At 40.4% G+C, this 19,300-nt stretch overlaps 1 protein-coding gene across 1 annotated transcript; it reads left to right on the top strand.

Annotated features, from left to right (window-relative positions):
- Nucleotides 1-8,952: 8,952 nt before the first annotated feature.
- brms1lb (BRMS1 like transcriptional repressor b) lies at nt 8,953-19,041 on the top strand. The gene is made up of 10 exons (XM_030720786.1): nt 8,953-9,201; nt 9,409-9,499; nt 11,247-11,374; nt 11,875-11,954; nt 12,159-12,255; nt 13,520-13,609; nt 13,741-13,805; nt 13,887-13,926; nt 14,146-14,275; nt 17,354-19,041. Exons 1-10 carry the CDS (start codon nt 9,066-9,068, stop codon nt 17,469-17,471), a joined length of 975 nt encoding a protein of 324 aa, XP_030576646.1. The 5' UTR covers nt 8,953-9,065; the 3' UTR covers nt 17,472-19,041.
- Nucleotides 19,042-19,300: the final 259 nt, after the last annotated feature.

The following is a 19,300-nucleotide window of genomic DNA, read 5'->3' as shown; positions in this document are numbered from 1 at the left end:
AGTGCACGTTTCTGAAGTGTACGAGAAACGTAAACTGAATATAAGATAAGCAGAAAGTTTTTTTTGTAATCTTTTTTTTTTTTTTTCACTGCCGTCATCTGCATTGGTTGTCTTCAGTTTGGCCGTCTAAAAATAGCCCCAGCTTCCCAGATGTGTACCTGTCATTCATGACAACTTCCCTCCTGTTTCAGAAGGGAGCGATCACTCCATTTTTACAGTAATCACTCAGTGGACACTGACAGTCATCCATAACAAGTTCATTTTTTTTTTGCGTGGGCGCACTGACACAGCAGTTCTACACCCAAAGTTTACACAAACTACACCCACCTTATGTTTTCATGATGCGTGGCTTGATGTAAAAAAAAAAAAAGGAGTATTTTACTATGACAGGTTCACACATTGCTGTTTTCCATGGGTTATATTTGATAATGGGTAGGTAGGGTTAAATGATATGAGTCAGGATGTTTCTCTGTCAGAGGGACTTTACCACACTGATGCAACATAATTAGTTGTGACTGCATAACTGCATTGATAACATATCACATATTATATATGATGTGCTTTAATGAAATCATTAGGGGTAGATAGGCATTGCTTAATGTGCGTGACCTTTGCTCTTTTCCAGTGAACTCACTCAGTGTGCACGGACAAGGAGACGCACTGACCCCTTGTGTGTTTCCCAGAACAAATTAAGAAATGGTTCAAACAGGTTTCCATACCTGTTTCGGTGGCGTGTGTGGTCTTAAGATTTTGTGTTTCCTCCGCTTTCTTGTGCTGCAGCTTCTGAAAAAGACTCAGTGTTTTGATGAAACTTTCAAAGTGAGGTGAAAAGCTTTGAGATCCTCCCCTTTCTTCATTTAGTTTCATGCTGAATGTGCAAATGCATATTTTCTTCGGGGAAGTGTGGGCGTTATTCGGAGAAGGGGTAATACCTTTGTTACCCTTCCCAGGCATTCCCACGGTGTTATATGTGCATGCATATTGTAGCTGTAGGCTATACATATACACAGGTACATAGCCTGAAAAGGGATTCACTTGATATCTTTTTCTCCTGCTCTACGAGCTTACTGCCATCAGGCATCTCTCACGGTCGTAGCATCACTGTGAGGTTCATGATTTCTGTGAAGGACTTACAGCAGCATGCAAACACATCAGACAGTCAGGTCTCTTACAAGTACCATTTCCTGGTATCTGACCTAACCAATTATTTTTTGCTTGCTTCTGAGATTTATTGAAATAGCTTAACATGTTGGAAAACTCATATGACTGCACTGTAGGCTTTGAAGCTACAGCCAACAGCTAAGTAGCTTAGTTTAGCCTAAAAAGTAGAAGCAGGGGAAAATAGCTAGCCTGGCCAAATTGTACACAAAGTGTACAGCTAGAAGTTTTATTGTCATCATCACAAGGTCAACAGGCAAGCTAGCAGGGTTTCCAGGAAGTCTCTGTTCTCAGCTGAGGAAAAGTTCCAGCATGTGACTCCCTGTAAAAGAACTTGTTGTTTTTGTAAGTTATATTTTATCAGTATTGATCAAGCTACACTGGTAATGTAAGCTTTAGGGGTGCTTGGACTGAGCTGAGCCAGCTGTTTCCCTCATTTGCAGTCTGATGTATGCTAAGTTTATTTCTAGCCCTGCTGGATCTATAGCTTCATATTTAGAATACAAAGGAGATGAGGGTCGATTTCCTGTGGTCTTCTATACGACCAAAAGTCTTTTTACCCCCTCCTGGCCATTAAAAAGAACGCATTCGTTGTTTAAGGCACTTATATGTTGGAGTCATTTTTTTTTTTATGTCCACTTTTTATACTGTCCGTCCTAATGCATGTAGGCCTATGGAGGCTTACATGCATACTCAAAACCATCATAACTTGCAGAACTTCCAACAAATTTTAAAACTCATTTAAAAGTTTTGTTAAAAATGCTGGAACACTATTTACAAAATGCTTATCTTATGTTAATAATAACCAGCATAAATCCTAAATGTAATGCTTAAAAATAAATTTCCCTGCTCTTCTTCAAAGTTTCACTTGAAACGAGAGCTTCTACCAGTTATTTAGTCTCTTCTGCTCAGCGCTGTGGTTCATGAATGCCTTCTAACTGTTGGGAATCTACCTACAAACCAGTCCATGTGAACAAAGCTCTGTGTACTTTTGCAGCTACAATTTAGGTTCAGTTCCTTCACAGTATTAAAATATTGTAAAACAGCTTCTCAGCTGTAGAGCATTAGTCTCTCTTCTTCATTCTTTGCATTTTGTTCATTGGAACATGAAAAAACAGTGCAAACGTTGCTTGTAGAACCGCCCTTAGCAGCAATAACTTGAAGTAATTGTTTTCATACTGACTTTATCCGCCTCTCCCATCTTTGTGGAGGAATTTTGGCCCACTCTTCTTTAAAACACTGCTTCAGTTCAGTGAGGTTTGCGAGCATTCCTTTAAGCACAACTCTCTTAAGGTCTCACCACAGCATTTCAGTCAGGTTGAGGTCTGGACTTTGACCTTGATTCTTTTCTTTTTCAGTCATTCTGTTGTAGATTTGCTGCTGTGCTCAGGGTCACTGCCCTGTTGTATGACCCAATTTCAGCCAAGCTTTAGCTGTCAGACAGATGGCCTCACATTTGACTCTAGAATACTTTGGTATACAGACAGAGGAGTTTGTGGTCTACTTAACAACTGCAAGGTGCACAGGTACTGTTGCTGCAAAACAAGCCCAAATCTTCACTCCTCCACCACCGTGCTTGATAGTTGGTATGAGGTGTTTTTTGCTGATATGCTCTGTTTGGTTTTTACCAATTGTATCACTGTGCATTATGGTCAAACGCCTCCACTTTGGTCTCATCCGTCCAAAGGTCATTGTTCCAGAAGTCTTTTGGTTTGTTCAGATGCAGCTTTCCAAATCTGAGCTGTGCTGCCATGTTCTCCTTAGAGACAGCCTTTCCAAACCAGTCATACTTCTTCAGTCTTTTTCTAATTGTGCTGTCAGGAACTTTAACATTTATCATTCTAACCAAGGCCTTGTAGAGTCTATGATGTGGCTTTTGTGCTTTTTGCACTTTCTGTGAGTGTTGCACAATCTAACCTTGGTATGAATTTGCTGGGACATCCTTTGAAGACTGGCAGCTGTCTTGAATATTTTCTACATGTGAATAATCTTTCTTACTTTAAAAAGATGGTTATTCTTTTTCTACTCGAGCACTTGAAGTGCTTTATTACAGCACATTTACCCATTCACACAGACTCTTTTTTCTGCATCTAAGTGTTTTCTAGCTAACATTTGTACACACATTCAGACTCCGATAAATACATCAGGAGCAATATACCTTGACAAGAATACTTTGGCATGCAGACTGGAGCAGCCAGGAATTACACCACCAACCTTCTGGTTAGTAGATGACTTGCTCTACCTCCTGAGCCACAGCCACTTAAAGCTGATTGGAAATGGCCTAATAGCCCTGCCTATATTCATGGGCAGCTACAGTTGCTTCTCTAACATTACTGCAGATGTTTTTCCTCCTTGGCATCGTGTTAATACACACCCGAACACTCCAGACCATCAAACAACCAAAACTTCCAAAACTGCTTCTATGGAGGTGCTCTCAAATTAATTGTGTGCCTTTGATTATCAGCACCTGGCTGCTACTTGCCCTCTTAATTGTTATAAAAGCAGTAAGGGTGCACTTTTCACACACTTCTTTCACATTGTGTCTTAGGGTTTGTTAAATAAATTATTGCATAGGGTGATAGATCATGTGTTTTTGTTCAGTGGGAGTTTTACTGAAATAATTGTAGAACCTGCTAAGGCCTAGATGATTTCTTGTTATCATCTAGGCCTTAGCCTAGAACTGAAAAAGAGTGTGCTTTCATTTTCAGATGACTGTGGCATCTTAGTCTATAGATTTATGTTTATATGCAACTAAAGACAATTAGCTTTGGAAACTGCAATGATACAGTGAAGCTGTAGGGCTGTAGGAGCTCTGGCTGTGCACATGTAGTGAGTGAAACAGGCTGTTAGCATTTTAATAAAATTTCAGAGGGGTAAGCAGAGGAGGAAGGCTAATGGAGGGGATTTACCCCGATTCAAAGCTTGCCATTGGACACCGAACAAGCCTAAGAGCTGCAGTAGTTCAAAGGTGATAGAAAAGAAAACGCTTTATCTCGAGTGAAGGGTAGATCATAATGAAGATGACTTCAGTCCCATTCTAATGGAAGAATCACATCATTAATGATGTCAGAAGAAAAGGTAGGGCACTGAACTGTGTAAGCGAGTATGACCTGAGCTCACTTATTTCCTTTGATTACACATTAGTATCACAGTGCTGACGGTCATGTGACTGTACATGCAAAGCAGATAAAACAAAGCAGTGACAGTGAGCTAAAAATTTTCCAGCAAAGCTTTAGGTAATACAGTTGGAAGGAAATTAGGAAACATGCAGCATGACCATCGACTGTGTCTGTTTGGTCTTCTCTCTCCTCTCTCAAGTTTCTCATCAATTGTCCATTGTGCCAACCCTGCATTGTATGAGACTGTGAGAAAAAAAAGCATTACAAGTGTTATGAAATAAACCACAAAGACAGCTCAGACTTTCTGCTTGAATTCTGTGCTGCCCTAAATACAAATTACACGAGCAAAGTTTCCTGACACACTTAGAGCAGTGTGAAATGGATGTGACTGGGAGAGCGCTACACACCACGGAAATAGTGAGGGTACAAGATAAACCACAAATAAACTGAGCAAACTCTCTCACTGTCTAACGCTCTCATGTACATCTGTGCATTAGGTGAAGCTCGCACAGGCCTTCCATCAGCTTTGGTCTCACACATTGACTCAAGCTGCTCCGATGAAGCGCGCTGTTAAATGGGTTTATTTTGGAGTTCGGAGAATCAGCCGTCAGTTGCAAGAAGATCGGAAAATTTTGTGTTTTTTGGAGAAAGAAAAAAAATTTCACCCAATAGACACATAATGGACTCATTACTGAGTGTCAGACCATCCAAAAAGCCACAGTGTATTTTTGACTTGGCCTCCACTCAAAGCTTACCTACTTGTGGTCTGCTACAACCTCCCCCTTCTGTCTAGCTGCAGTAACACAGTAACAGGAGACACAGAGAGACTTCCAATGCAATTATAAAGCTTGGAATGGATCAAGTTGCATCCGAGGAGGAAATCATGGAAATCTTGAACAACTGGCTTAGAAAAGATCTTAATGGAAAAAAAAAAAAGATGTTTTCAGAGAGGATAAACTTAGGAGAATCTACCTACAAAAGGAAGGAAAAGGCTTATTTTATGTACATTTATTTAAATGTTTTGATTCATTTACTCTGTGTTTACAGGGATTATCATTATCAAAGCCACTAGTAAGTCACTAAGACCAAAGTGGCGAGGTGGCCAGTAGAGGATGCTGTGGATGTGGCTTAGTAATACAACTGGAAATTAAGTAAGTTCCTAAGACACAGAAATATGGCCAGGAAAAACAATTCTACTGGAGTTTATTTATATAGCGCCAGATCAGAACAAACAGTCTCCTTCTCGTAGTGCCATGATTGTATTTTTACTAAGTCCTCCTTCAGATCTTTTGCTTCTTGAGATTTTCCAGTGCAGTCGAGAAAAAAGTCTTAGGAAAAGGCACAGAATGCAATTTTTACCTCAACCAGCCAAAGGACAGATGAGCTCATGTCATGGCGAGACAGCCGTCATCTGCCCGTCAGTCCGTCCGCAGGTCACAAAAATTGCTGCTCCTCACACACAGTGATCAGCTAATGGGCCTTCATCCAAATTGTGCTCAATGTCAAGGTCACATTTTCCCAGCATAAAATTCACGCAGACTAGTTCATCAAGTTCTCACTCATGAAGTACCGAACAATATGCAATCCAAACCATTTAGCAAAGCTGTTAAGAAAAGATTCTCAGTGTTGATGAATTTTGTATGAACAAAATGGTGAAGAAAGAAATTCATATCACTTTGCTACACATGTTGTGCACCACTTTTTTCCTGTTAGATGGTGATCATGATCTTATTGGTCATGATCCCATGGTCCCATTGGCTGACTTCCACACTAGGAAGATGAGGTTAGGGGCTTCCTATCACCGTTATGTTGGCGTTAGTAATATGGTCAGTGCTATGGCAAGCTGATCATATATTTCCATGCTTTTTATACTCCTGAACCCAAACGCTTTTATTTGGTGGTGAATGAGATTTATTTGTCCTGCATATGACTGTCTGTGAGCTTCACTGATTTCTTGGTGGATATTCTCATTACTTTGTGCAATGCAGCCATTGCAACCATTTATGTGGCTGAATAAGTATCACTACATCTTTGCCTCTGGCTTCAATCTGAAATTTAAGTAAAGTCCTGCCAGCTAGTGAGAGTCTTAATAAAGAGTTAAGAAATCCTCTCCTGGCCAGAGCTTTAGTATTTCATCTTTTCATACCATTCATATAGCCAACAGCAAGCATATTGTGATACCTAAAGTTTTTTTGTTCATCTTTTATTTAAAATGTTCAGCCATTCATTCTTAAATCATGTAGCCTTTTATTGTTGTGATTTTATCAGTATTCTTAATTCTTTCTGTTTCAGTGTGGTTCACTTCAGTGATTTCAGGAACTGGGGAGCTTTGATGAACCACCATTAAAGATCTCTATCGCCCTCATGTGGTTGAAAGGTGAAGATTGTGGGCTCTGAGTGGGCATATCATACTGAGTACAATATAGTATGTTTTATGAAAGCAGATGACTAAAAAAAAATCAAACTACCTCATTACACTGATTTGAAAATAACACCTTAATCTATTTCATCATTAAAAACTGCAAAAAACTGCATTCACATTACCAAGAGAAATCCTTATTAAAGGAGAGTTTGGCGATTAGTAAATTAAGACAACCCTACCAACATGGAAGTAAGGGCTCATTAAATGAAATAGCTTATAGCACATAGTGCACATAGTGCCTATTCTGTAACTAATACCTAGATATAATATCAATAAGAAAGCCAATACAGTGTTTGTCTCTTATCCCTTGATATGCAAAAAATACTGAACTACACGACAGTCCGAATTGTCACTGTAGAGGAACACTGGGATCCAGCTGATCGTTTGGTGGATTTTAACACCATTGGACAAGTACTGATTTTATATCACTGAAGTGCTGCAATAACTTCCAGTAAGAGAAAATCCATTACCTTCATTCTTCCAACTGTCCATCACACTACAATACAGCATCACGACTGCAGCCTCCACTCACTCTTCAAGTCATCCATCACTGCCACCCAGGTGAGTGAGAATAGAGTCAAGCATCGAGCCGTGACAGCTTTAACCTCGGGGTGCTTGAATCATCTGCCACTCAGCTAGCAGAGGCTCTCTAACACCTCTGCAATGTGTTCCTGCAGCTGCACCGGGTGCTTAAAAACCTGTCTGCTTCCAGAGCCAAATAAAAGCCTCAGACCTGCAGGACTAACACGCTGTCATTCATGAGTCAGCTCCGATGAGACTTTCTCTGTGCTGTGCTTCCGGTCTCCATGTTCATTAGAGCTCCACACCTGCAGCTCAAGTGGTCCCCTGCAGATGTATTCATACTTTTAAATCCTGTGAAAACACTTTTTGTTTTTGTTTGCAGGGCCATAGCTTTGTTGTTTATTTGCAAGTAACATTTTTAAGAAATCTTTGAGTCAGAAAAAACAGCTTCTGGTTAGTCATGATGTAAAATAAAATCATCTTGCCTGTTGAGTGAGTTTAAGTTAATGATAGTCCACCATAGTCTAAATGGTGAAACATTTAATTACAATTATTAGGTGGCAAGTCTAAAAAATGTTTTTAGATGATTAATTGAAAAAAAAAAGTGAACTAATGTGCCCTACTTCATTTTTCCAGCAGCTCATGGGACATAAATTTAATTAGAGGAATCTGCATTATGAACTAAAGTAAAAAGGGCAACACAACAACCATTTGGAGGAACCTATAAACCCGTAGGGAGGGGCTTATACTTCTGTGTTAAATCTACACCATAGGTACATTATAACTGCCAGACCTTCTGAAATGGCACACTATAACTTGACATGCACCTCCCTAGAAATGTAACTACACGCCACCGTCAGTGCAGCCCACAGTGCTGACAACGGAGCTGTCCGCTTAAATAGGCCACGTCACAAGCACTACATAGATTTGATGCAGAAGTGTAATTCATTCTCTAATTCAAGTATTTTTTTTAAAGTTCCTCAGGTTACCCGCTGCCTGAATCAAGCAGTATTACCATCACCCCTCCCTTTCTTCTGATTGGCAGCCCCTCACAAACAGAAGGTTTACAGGTGGGTAGAGCTCTTGTGCTCTCAGAGTTGTGTGCCTGAGGTGGCCCTGTAAGGGATATCTGTTTTCAGTGATATCATGTGGAGCCAAGAGTTGAAAAAAACTGTCTGTATTGGTGCATTTAGAGAAGCTTGAAGTCTGAGGTGTGGGATCACAGGGATTACATTTACACACACTAAACTGAGTATTTGAAAGTGTGGCCATGTGAGTATCAGACAGAAAATTAGAAAAAACAAACCATAACTGATCCCCTGATAATAGAGTAGTAGTAGTATAGTAAACTATAAGTAATATCTACTTATAGGGCATTTGTAGGTTAAAAGGGCTGGTGATAAGATTAAAAGCGAACGTCCAAAGAGAAAGTGAAAAGCAGAGATAGATGTGTTCATTTAAGAGTCTTTAAATTGCTGTCAGTATTTAACGTTTAAGTTATGTGCAGAAATATAATTCTTACTGAAAAAAAGAGGCGTTGGTCGGTACCTTAGACTTTATATAAAGAGACGTTTTGAAGAAAATAAAAAAACAAAACAAAAAAAAAAAAACTACAAATCCCTGAAAGCTTCCGGTCGAAAGCTCGCTCACAGCAGCATTTGATTGGACAAACTCAGTAAAGCTTCTTGTGATTGGTTGACGGTGGCCATGTTTGTATTTCCAGCTGGTAGACCCAGGCTAGCTAGCCGGTTAGCTTCCTCTGCTGCATTTACCTCATACTTCGGGGTGAAAAATTAAGCAACGGCCGTGCCACCCCGTTATCACCGGCTTATCTGACAGTCGCAATGCCGGTCCACCCACGGGAGAAGAAAGAAAGCAACCACGAGGAAATGGAGGTGGACTTTCCCGAGCAAGACGGCAGCAGCACAGACGAGGAGGACACCGTGAGCTCGTCCGTGTCTGAAGATGGAGACAGCTCGGGTGGGGAAAATAGGCCTTAAATATTAACCGGCAGTTAAACTCATGCTACCTACTCGATTGTCAGATATGTGTCTAACAGTATGCGTGATTTCTCTTAAAAATGAGCTGACCTTTTGAGCTGGGAGTGTGGTGTTTTCACGTGGATGGGGATTAAAAAGCAGTTGATGCAGAGGTGTTCTCAAAGCTGTCATGTCTCTATGTGAACAGAGATGGACGATGAAGACTGCGAGAGGAGGAGGATGGAGTGCCTGGATGAGATGACCACACTGGAGAAGCAGTTCACTGACCTGAAGGAACAGTAAGATCTCTGACATGTTGTTTCAAACTGAAAGCAGCTTTGATTTCTGGGACTTTGAGGTGTTGTTCGGATACCCTTTGAAATGGACCGTGGATCTTGGTCCATTTCAGGATAATATTATAGATTTGTGTTTTTGAGACAGCTTGTATACACTACTGACTCTGACTCCATCTACCTGTCGGCCCAACTGTAACCCATCCCAGGTGTCATAGGGTGAGAGGCGAGGTACATCCTAGACAGGCTGTCAGTGAATGACAGAGCTTCATCATACTTAGGGTATCTGTCCCTGATTACCTGGGTGTCTGGGTGTCATTTTAGATAGTAGTTTTAAAATGGAGAAGCAAGTAAGTGCTGTTACCAAAATCAGTTTTTACCAACTCAGAGTCATTGCCAAGGTAAAACCTTATCTCCCACAGCAGGACCTGGAAAAAGTTATTCATGCTTTTATTACTTCCCGCCTGGACTACTGTAATTCTCTGTATTTTGGCATAGATCAATCATCTGTGCGCCGCCTGCAGGTAGTCCAGAATGCGGCAGCTCGTCTTTTAACCAGTTTAAAAAAGCATGAACACATTACCCCAGTCCTGTCATCCCTTCACTGGCTCCCTGTCCGTTTTAGAATCGATTTTAAGATTTTATTGCTTACTTTTAAAGCCTTAAACGGACTGGCACCTTTGTATCTGTCTGAGCTGCTTCACTGTCACACCCCTGTAAGAGCTCTGAGGTCATCGAACCAGCTGCTCTTACAGAGGCCTAAAACTAGACTAAAACAGAGAGGTGATCGAGCTTTTGCAGCAGCAGCACCAAAGCTATGGAACGATCTACCTCTCCATATCCGCACAGCTCAGACGATACACACATTTAAATCTCTATTAAAAACACATTTCTTTTCCTTGGCATTTGGCTGCAGTGCTACCTCCTTTTAGATGATTGTTTTATGGTATTTTATGGTACTTGTTTTAAACGTTTTAATTTTTAATTTTCTTATGTTATTTATTGTTCTTAATGTTTTTATTTATTTATTTTTATTTTATTATTTTATTTATTTATTTATATATTTTTATTTTTATTTAGTATAGTCCTTGGGGTTACAGATCTTGTACAGCACTTTGGTCAACGTCGTTGTTTTAAATGTGCTTTATAAATAAACTTGACTTGACTTGACTTGACTTGATTACCAAAACATTATCATCAGTTATCAACTGGAGGGGGTCTATCAAGGGTTTTCCAATCTTGCTGTCTATTGCAGAGTTGTATTTCATGAGGGAAAGATATTAAAGTCTCTAAGAAAACTGCAGATCCACTTACTATCTGCACACTGAAGTCCGCACAATCTTGATGATGACATTTTACAGAAAATTGATTGGTCAGTAGGCAGTGTTTTTGTGTGTTTTGATCGCTTATCTCGAACATAACCTGCTCTGGAGCAGGTTGGTGTGCAACAAGTGACCCTGACGATATACCCCACTAAGAAGTGAATCACCCCTGTAAGCTTGGGGACAAAAAAAAAATTACAATTTGAATAAATTTTAATTTACAATGTCAGTACTGTTTTGTACATTACATTACATATACGAGGCAATTTCCACCTTGTGGCATGTGGTTGGAGAGATTTTTTTTAAAAAAGCTACTTGCCATTCACCAGGCCAGGCAATGTCAGCGAAATGTATGCACCAGTTCAAAAATGGGCCTGACCACAGACGTTAGTCTAGGTCTCAGTATTAAAGAGCAACTGTTTGCCATTCAGGTTGTATAAGGAGCGCCTGAGCCAGGTGGATATCAAGCTGCAGGAGGTAATGGCCGGTTGTGCCCAGGAGTATCTGGAACCTTTAGCCAACTTGCAGGAGAACATGCAGATCAGGACCAAAGTGGCCGGTGAGTCAAATGCTGTAGTTGTCCTGGAAATATATAGGACTGACTGAGACAAGTTTATGATCATCTTTAAATAAATGAAAAGACAGTTATATTTGCAAGTTTTTGAACCTAGTTGAATTACCAGGATTTCTGCAAGAATTACTCATAAAATAAGATCCGACATCCATCTGAGTCACAATTACAGCCAAAGGCATCGCTGTTCTGCTTAATCATGTTTTATGTATGTGGCTAGAGACCAGCCACTGTTTCACTTCATCTGTATTTCGAGCGTGTGTTTATTGATCTTGACTTATGTGTAGAAATCCTGATAATTTAAAGGGTTCACTGTATTTGCCTGGCACTTTAGGTTACCTAAATATTAACGTTATATTTAGTAACAGTTCCAGAGGTGTGCAAAAGAGGAGGCCTTATAAGCTGCACAATTTTCATCTCCTGCATGTGCGGTTCTCACCTGCATTAAAAAAGGTCTTATTGTTCTTGCTGATTGGATTTCTTTGCAGGGATCTACAGGGAGCTGTGCTTGGAGTCAGTAAAGAACAAATATGAGTGTGAGATCCAAGCAGCGTGTCAACACTGGGAGGTGAGAGGCCAAGTCAAAATACATCTTCTTCAAACACATTTTTTTTTTTTTTTTTTTGTTAAAGTAGTAAATATGTATGTAATTTTAGATTTTCAGATTTTTCCTCAACCATAGAGTAAATTCAGCCCAGTCCTTCTACTGGAGGTTATCTTTGATTTATTTTAGGTTGATGTTGATGTGTGTGTTCCGGTTTCTGCCTTCTAGAGTGAGAAGTTGCTGCTGTTTGATACTGTGCAGAGCGAGTTGGAGGAAAAGATTCGAAGATTGGAGGAAGACAGACACAGTATTGACATTACCTCAGGTACCAAGAAGAGCTTCAACAAACTGTTGTTTCATTTTAATTATCCTCCCGTACACAATAAAGCAGGAGGATATTGTCTTCATACCGTCCATCTGTCTGTCCATGAGGTTTTACCTTTCCGGTCTGTAGCCTCCAAAACCAGAGGGAGTTGAGCTGTGAAATTTGACATATGTGTTCTTTACTCTTCAAAGATGTGCAACACAATATTCATATTCCTGGATGTTTAGTGCCCTTTGTACACTTCGGTTATATTTATCTGAAGTAGAGAGTAAATGGCATGGAAGTTTTCAGGCTGTTAATACTATGATAATATGTGCTAATGATGTACAGCCTCTTTCACATGCCTGATTGGCTTAGCCTAATCATGTGATCATCTTGGGCCCCCAAGATACTTAAACTCCTCCACCTGGGGCAGCTACTCGTCCCTGAGCTGGAGTGGGCCTTCCACCATTTTCCAGCTGAGGACCATGGCCTCAGACTTAGAGGTGCTAATTCTCATACCTGTCGCTTCACACTTGGCTGCACACCGTTACACTGCAAGCTAGAGGCCACCACCTGATGACGCCAACAGCATTACATCATCCGCAAAAAGCAGAGATGAGATTCTGAGGCCACCAAGGCGGAAGCTTCCTGCCACTTGGCTACGCCTAGAAATTTTGCCCATAAAAATTATGAATAGAATCTGTGACAAAGTTCCCTAGTCATACTGTACTGTAAATAAAAGATGGTGAAAAGTATGGTATGCTTTAGGGTGAGTCTACCTTATGATAGACATGTTTACATCCTATGAGCCTTCAGTGTCCCTCAGTTTCACAGTCAGATCCACCCCTCATTTCAAAACTCCAAGATAACCAAGTAAAACCACTGAGCTCGAGACAGCTCTAACCAATGTGTGACATTAGTGACTTCATCTTTCTTTTATATACAGTGTGCCGCTACTTACCTAGTCAGGTGAGCATACCAAAACCTCACATTGTTCGTTTTATATCGCTACTGTATGAAACCGTTTCATTGAACAAGCTAGCCAGCTAAGAAATGACTCTGTAGAGCCTACTATTTGTTTAATGGAAGCAGTAACATACAGTACAACTACACAACAGTGTACAATGAATACCCCGATCCAATAATAACTGAATCAGCCCTGCAGATTTGATTGTTAAATTAGCTGACCATATTTCAATTGGCACACACTACAATTAAATGTAGAAGGAAGTGGTGAGAAGCACAGTTGCTTTCCCCTCTAATCTGTCCTCTTTGTTTCCAGAGTTGTGGAATGATGGATTGCACTCACGGAAGAACAAGAAAAAGGACCCGTTCTGCCCGGTCAAGAAGAAAAAGCCTGTTGTTGTTTCTGATATCCTTTGCTGCTATTTTGTCCTTGTCTCATTACTCACCAGTGTTCATCTCAATCACACATTTAGCACTTCACTGACTTGCTGTTAAGACCAACGGGTTTTTTTCTGTTTTTTCCTCAACCTCTATTACGGCCTTATATTGTTTACATGCTGCAAGACCTGGATATTCTTGAAGACTGGACTGCAATAAGAAAGGTATTATTCTGAAAGCAGAGTTTGTATCCAAGTTGTGGTTTGACCTCTCAAGGTGTGTCTGTTTCCTCCCCTCCCTCATAGGCAATGGCATCGCTTGGGCCACACAGGGTGAAGGTGGACGGTAAGGGTTTCTCCTCGTCCTCAGTTACAGTCAATACCTGGCTGAGTGCAGCAATCGACCCACACTTGGCACACAAGGGGGTTTGATTCAGTACTTTGTGCTCAAAGGAGACTGCCTGGCCTCCTTGGAATATTTTGTATTTCTTTTAACCTTAATCTGTCCCTGTTGCCTGTCTTGCAATCTTTCCATCTCTTCCTCTTGCTCTTTCTCTTCTTCCAGTGCCTGCAGTAAAACCTGACAGACATCACCACGTAGCACGCTCTGAGGATGGCCGACTTTTCTATGACAACCAGTGGTACTGCAGGGGACAGGCCATCTGTATCAACAGGAAGGACGAGTACCCAACTAGGTGTGTGGGAGGAGGGTTTATTGGAAACTATGAATTCTGAATGTGTGTGTGTGTGTGTGTGTGTTTGTGTGTGTGTGTGTGTGTACTCGTGATGCATTGTGCAAGGCTGCATAACTGAGTGGCTCTTTGGCCACGTGGTGGTGAGACTGTGAGTATGAGGCTGAATGTTTGTGGCTGCACACTCTGCATCCTGCCCTGTGTGCTGTCAGGAAAGGATGCACTGTCAGTAGAAGGAATGCACTGATGCCACATCACCTTCACCTCGCTTTCACCGGCACCACTGAGTGGCAAAAGAAGCAGGTGGTGGTTAGGAACAGTTAGAGCTGCGATACTGGCATCAGTACACAACAGCCAAAGAGTGGCATGTGTACATTCATATATAGCCAGTGTACTTGGACTCATACAAATATATATAAGTGCCATGTATAAAGGATGGGGAAAGAACAAATGCAGCTGTTTCCATACAGATCTCTGAATGAGTGATTTACTTTTAAACTGATTAATATTAAATAATTCACCCTGCAGATGAATTCCAGCATCACAGTCTTGAACTGCAACTGGAGACAGTAGTCCTTCTTGAGCTTGATGTAGTAGCACACAAACCTGTTCTCTAGCAAGTGCAAGTTCTAGTTAGTGGTCTCCAACTCACAGTGGCCCTCCAGAGCAAACCAAGGACTGTAGTCCCAAGACAGTGTAGTTGGAGTACCTCTGACCACGGGATGAGATCCTCCCTGGTGAAGCAGCTGAAATACGAACTTGAACATCACTTCCCAATCCACAGCGGAATCCCAGTTCATTCTACACAAGTGTGAGCAAATTCTTCCTTTGTCAGCCTTTCACAGGAAAAAGTCCTCAACATATACACAGCATCTGCTGCACTCTTGCAGAGGTAGAGGAAGCTGTTGCTCTGAAGCAACTAAATGAAATGTCTTAGAAAAGGACATCAAGCCAATTTACAGTTGATTCCAGGATTCAGATAAAATCTTGTCCTTTTATATCTTTTTACTGGGTAAGAAATGGAAGATTTATTTTTATCTAATGTTCAGTATAAATGAAAATTACATTTCCATTTTACAGATCCCATGAAACTATAGTACTCTGTCAAGAAAATGATTCTTTTTTAATTGTAGCAGTGAAAGAAACACAAGCAGTTTTGCCCATGTGTAGAACTACACATCGGGTTTCCAGTACAGATTGGGTAGTGATAAGTAATCCTACAACAGTGAGCCAGTTAACAGTGAAAATATAAGATGAGAAGCTCTGGGGGTAGCCATTCAGCAGCGACTGAACTATCAAAATAAGAACCAGGAGAACTGCCCACATGACCAAAACTGCTAAAATGAGACACCAGATATACTTGAGTAGCCGTGGTACTGGTCTACGTGGGAAACACTGCAATTATTTCAGAGCTGTCCTGTTATTTAACATCAAAAAGGTAAAATGTAGATGTTTTATATAGTATTCATTTCTCCTGTGCACTTCTAGACACTCAAAGAGTGCATGACAAAAGATCCGTTTATTTTTGTTTTCCCACATCAGGGAAGACGTAGTAGACAAAGAAAAGCCTGAGGGCATGTAGACACCTGAGGCTGGTGTATCAAACATTTGTAGGTTTGCAGCTCAGATCTGTGAAAGCAAAAGTGTGTACACGGAGTCTCACTGTCAGATTTATGTATGTGTGTGTGTGCATGGTTATGTTATATTTCTAACTCATTATTAAACTTATTAAACCATGTATTTAAGTATTATTTAATAAATTATTCTGCTGGGAAGGTGACTGTGTATGGGAATAAGTTTCCATTTTTTCCCCATTAAAAAGTAACTCCAGTTCTGTCAGTAGACTTGTATGCAGAGGCCCAAAAACCAAACACAGCATATCTGCAGGAATACCTCATACTGTCGAGCATGATTTGGGCTTGTTTTGTAGCCTCTGGACCTGAGCACCTTGCAGTCATTGAACTCCTCTGTATACCAAAGAGTTAAAATTGAGGCCATCTGTGTGACAACTAAAGCTGGGCTGTCAGACAGATGGTTCACAACAGGATATTTGACCCAGACTTCAGCAGAATCGCCCAGTCCAAGTCCAGACCTCAACCTGGTATAAATGCTGTGGTGGGACCTTAAGAGAGCCGTGCATGAACGAATGCCCACAAACTTATTGAACAGAAGCAATGTTGTAAAGAGGAGTGGGTCAGAAGTCCTCCACAGCAGTGTGAGAGACTGATAAAGTCATACAGAAAATGATCACTTCAAGTTATTGCTGCTAAGGGTGCTTCTGCAAGCTACTGAATCATGGGATATACTTAGTTTTCCACAGGACTGCAGAGAACCTTGTGAAAACTTTTTCCCCATCACTACACAGTTGCAACTTGTCAATAATAAGATAGGCCCACCTTAAAGCACTCTCTGCTTTATCCTGTTTTTTTGTTTGTTTTGGTTTTTTTTTAGTCGTACTTAGTACTTTAAAAAATAAACATGCTGAGTGACAGAAGACATGAAAGTAGTGATTGTTTTTTTTAGTTTGGTAAAATTTTAGCACAGCCTGCCTGATGAGGCTTTGATAGACGTGTACTGAGATTCTGGATGTCTACAAGCCTGTGATTCAGCTGCTTTCAAAAAGGTCTGTGTTTTTATTGTACTGATTTTCCAAACTCTCGTCTTGATTAAAAGATTAAAACTAACACTGAAACTAATAAAAACAAAATTAAAGCTGATTTAGTTCAGTTTATTCACTTCATCATGCCAAACAAAAAACATACCATTACTCTGAGGGAAGACTATTCCATGCCAGTATTAAAAGAAACTAGATTTACCAAAAGACTTGAACCTGGGTATCTGCAAGGATGATGCACTAGATCTAGATGATGCACTAAAAACAAGAAGTCATAATAAAAATTTCAAAAAGCAAAGCAGAAAATGCAAAATTATAATGACTCTGCTCTGAAGCCACACCCATCTTTTCTATACTGTTGTCACTGTCTCTTGCACACAGTGATAACACATGCATATCCTCTTTGCCCTTTGTGAGAGCTGGGAGGAGATTTTGCACTAACATTGTTGTTTTTGTGTGTCGTGCAGCGCCGTCATCACCACCATCAACAATGATGAAGTGTGGTTCAAACGACTGGATGGTACCAAGTCAAAGCTGTACATCTCCCAGCTGCAGAAAGGCAAATACACTATCAGACACTCGTAAATGAAAACCACACGCCCACATACAGAAACTATCATCTCTGCTGTCTTTCTCTTTGTCTCCTTTTCCATGTGGTATCATTGTACATTCTACTACTACTACGCACAGACACACACACACACACCTCACTTCACTCCTTCTGTGCACAAGTTACAAAAATATTAGCTGACCCTTCTGCTATAAGGAGACGATCTTCTCTGTAAATATGTATATGTATTTTATCGACAAGGTCACAAAGTGTCATTTTCTCTGGAATGGAGATCAATGCAAAGTGCTGCTAAATAGAAAGGTGAAGAACCAGAGCATTAGCAAACTGTGAACCGCAGAGCTCAGTCGCGTGCCTTTCTGAGACTAGACAATGCCTCGGCTGATGGAGGGGTAAAAAAGAAAAAGTCCTGAACAATATCAGTGCATTGAAGCCATACTCTGTACTGGGTTAGCACCGGGAGGAATGAAGCGGGTCAGCAAATGTGTGAGTGAGAAACCCTAACGCAGGTGAGGATGCCATCAGCAGTGTGTTTGATTTGCCTCTCCAGACGCACCAGTTAGACTTGAATTTCATGCTCGCGCAGAGCCTAATAGATTTGTATTGGGTTCCCCAAGGACCCCAGACCAACTTTGATTTAGTTAAAAAGTGTAACAGAATCAATATTAAGTAAGTAGTTATATTGTGAACATGATGAGATTTTAAAGTACCCCAGAGGTTTGCTGAAACCCACTCGGGGGGGAGCAACTGTACTAAACGATCTCTTGATCTTTTAGTGTAATTTTTTTTTTTTTCCAGCACTACATTTTTTTTTTTTTTTTTAAAGTCTAAATCAAGGCCGGCCCCGTGCAGTAAGGAAAACACGACAGTTTAAATTTACAGTAAAGGGAGCTGCCCTGTATATACAGACATCTGTGTGGTTTGTGGTTTGTGATTCTTCTGTCTCCTGTCATGTTGCCATTTGTCTGAGAGAACCTCTTTTAAAGTGGAAGCCAGGCTTTAGTTTTAAAGAAGAAGAGAAAAAAAAAAAAAAAGAACCTCCACCGCCCAGGTTTGAGCTGCTTTTTTTATGTGGTGGTGGTGGTGGAGTCACGAAAGCCTCAAATCTGTAAATCATAGTGCCATTTTCAGCAATTTTTTTTTGTTGTGTTCCCCATCCTCTCTTTGTGTCTTTTATGTCACCCCTCTGTCCTTATTCGCACTGTCTTCTTCTTTGCTGTAAGTAAAACTGTTCCTCAACATTGATGTATTCACAGTAGGGAATTTTTAATTTTTTTTTCTAATTGTGCGTGTGTACGATCCATCCTATCAAATGTTTCTTTGTATGTGTAAATTAGATTTGATTGACTGAATGAGATCCTTCTCTGCATTGCGTTTATCAGGCTTTTTTTTTTAATCATTGCAAACATGTTTTTAAATGATTACTTGGCAACAGTATTGTAAAGAGAGGTGCTTGCAACATATATCAAAGAAAAATAAGTATGTGAAGCCTTTGTGGCATCAACTGAGTTGAAGTTTTGATGGTCTTGTTTTTCATTTCTGTTCTTTTTTTAACCTTTTTTATGCATCATGTTTCTTTTTTCACATTACAGGTAAAAATAAAAAAAAAAAATGTGACATTGTGCCAATGCATGTACAACTGAGTAAAGACTAAGTGTGTCATTTCATTTGAAGGATCGAATCTGCACATGCTCATCACCACAGCCTGTCCTTCATATGCTGGTTTTAACTTTAGTGTTCTTTCTGTACTTTAAAAGAGAATGAGCACAAAAAAAAAAGAAGTGTCTGTGCTTTGAAGTGATTACAGTATCATTGTGCACTGCTCAGCTTGAGTCAAGCTAACTTC

This window comes from Archocentrus centrarchus, chromosome 24, assembly GCF_007364275.1.
Source record: "Archocentrus centrarchus isolate MPI-CPG fArcCen1 chromosome 24, fArcCen1, whole genome shotgun sequence".
NCBI lineage: Eukaryota > Metazoa > Chordata > Actinopteri > Cichliformes > Cichlidae > Archocentrus > Archocentrus centrarchus.
Note: the sequence above shows the minus strand (reverse complement) of the source record. Positions and strands in the feature narration are given on the sequence as shown.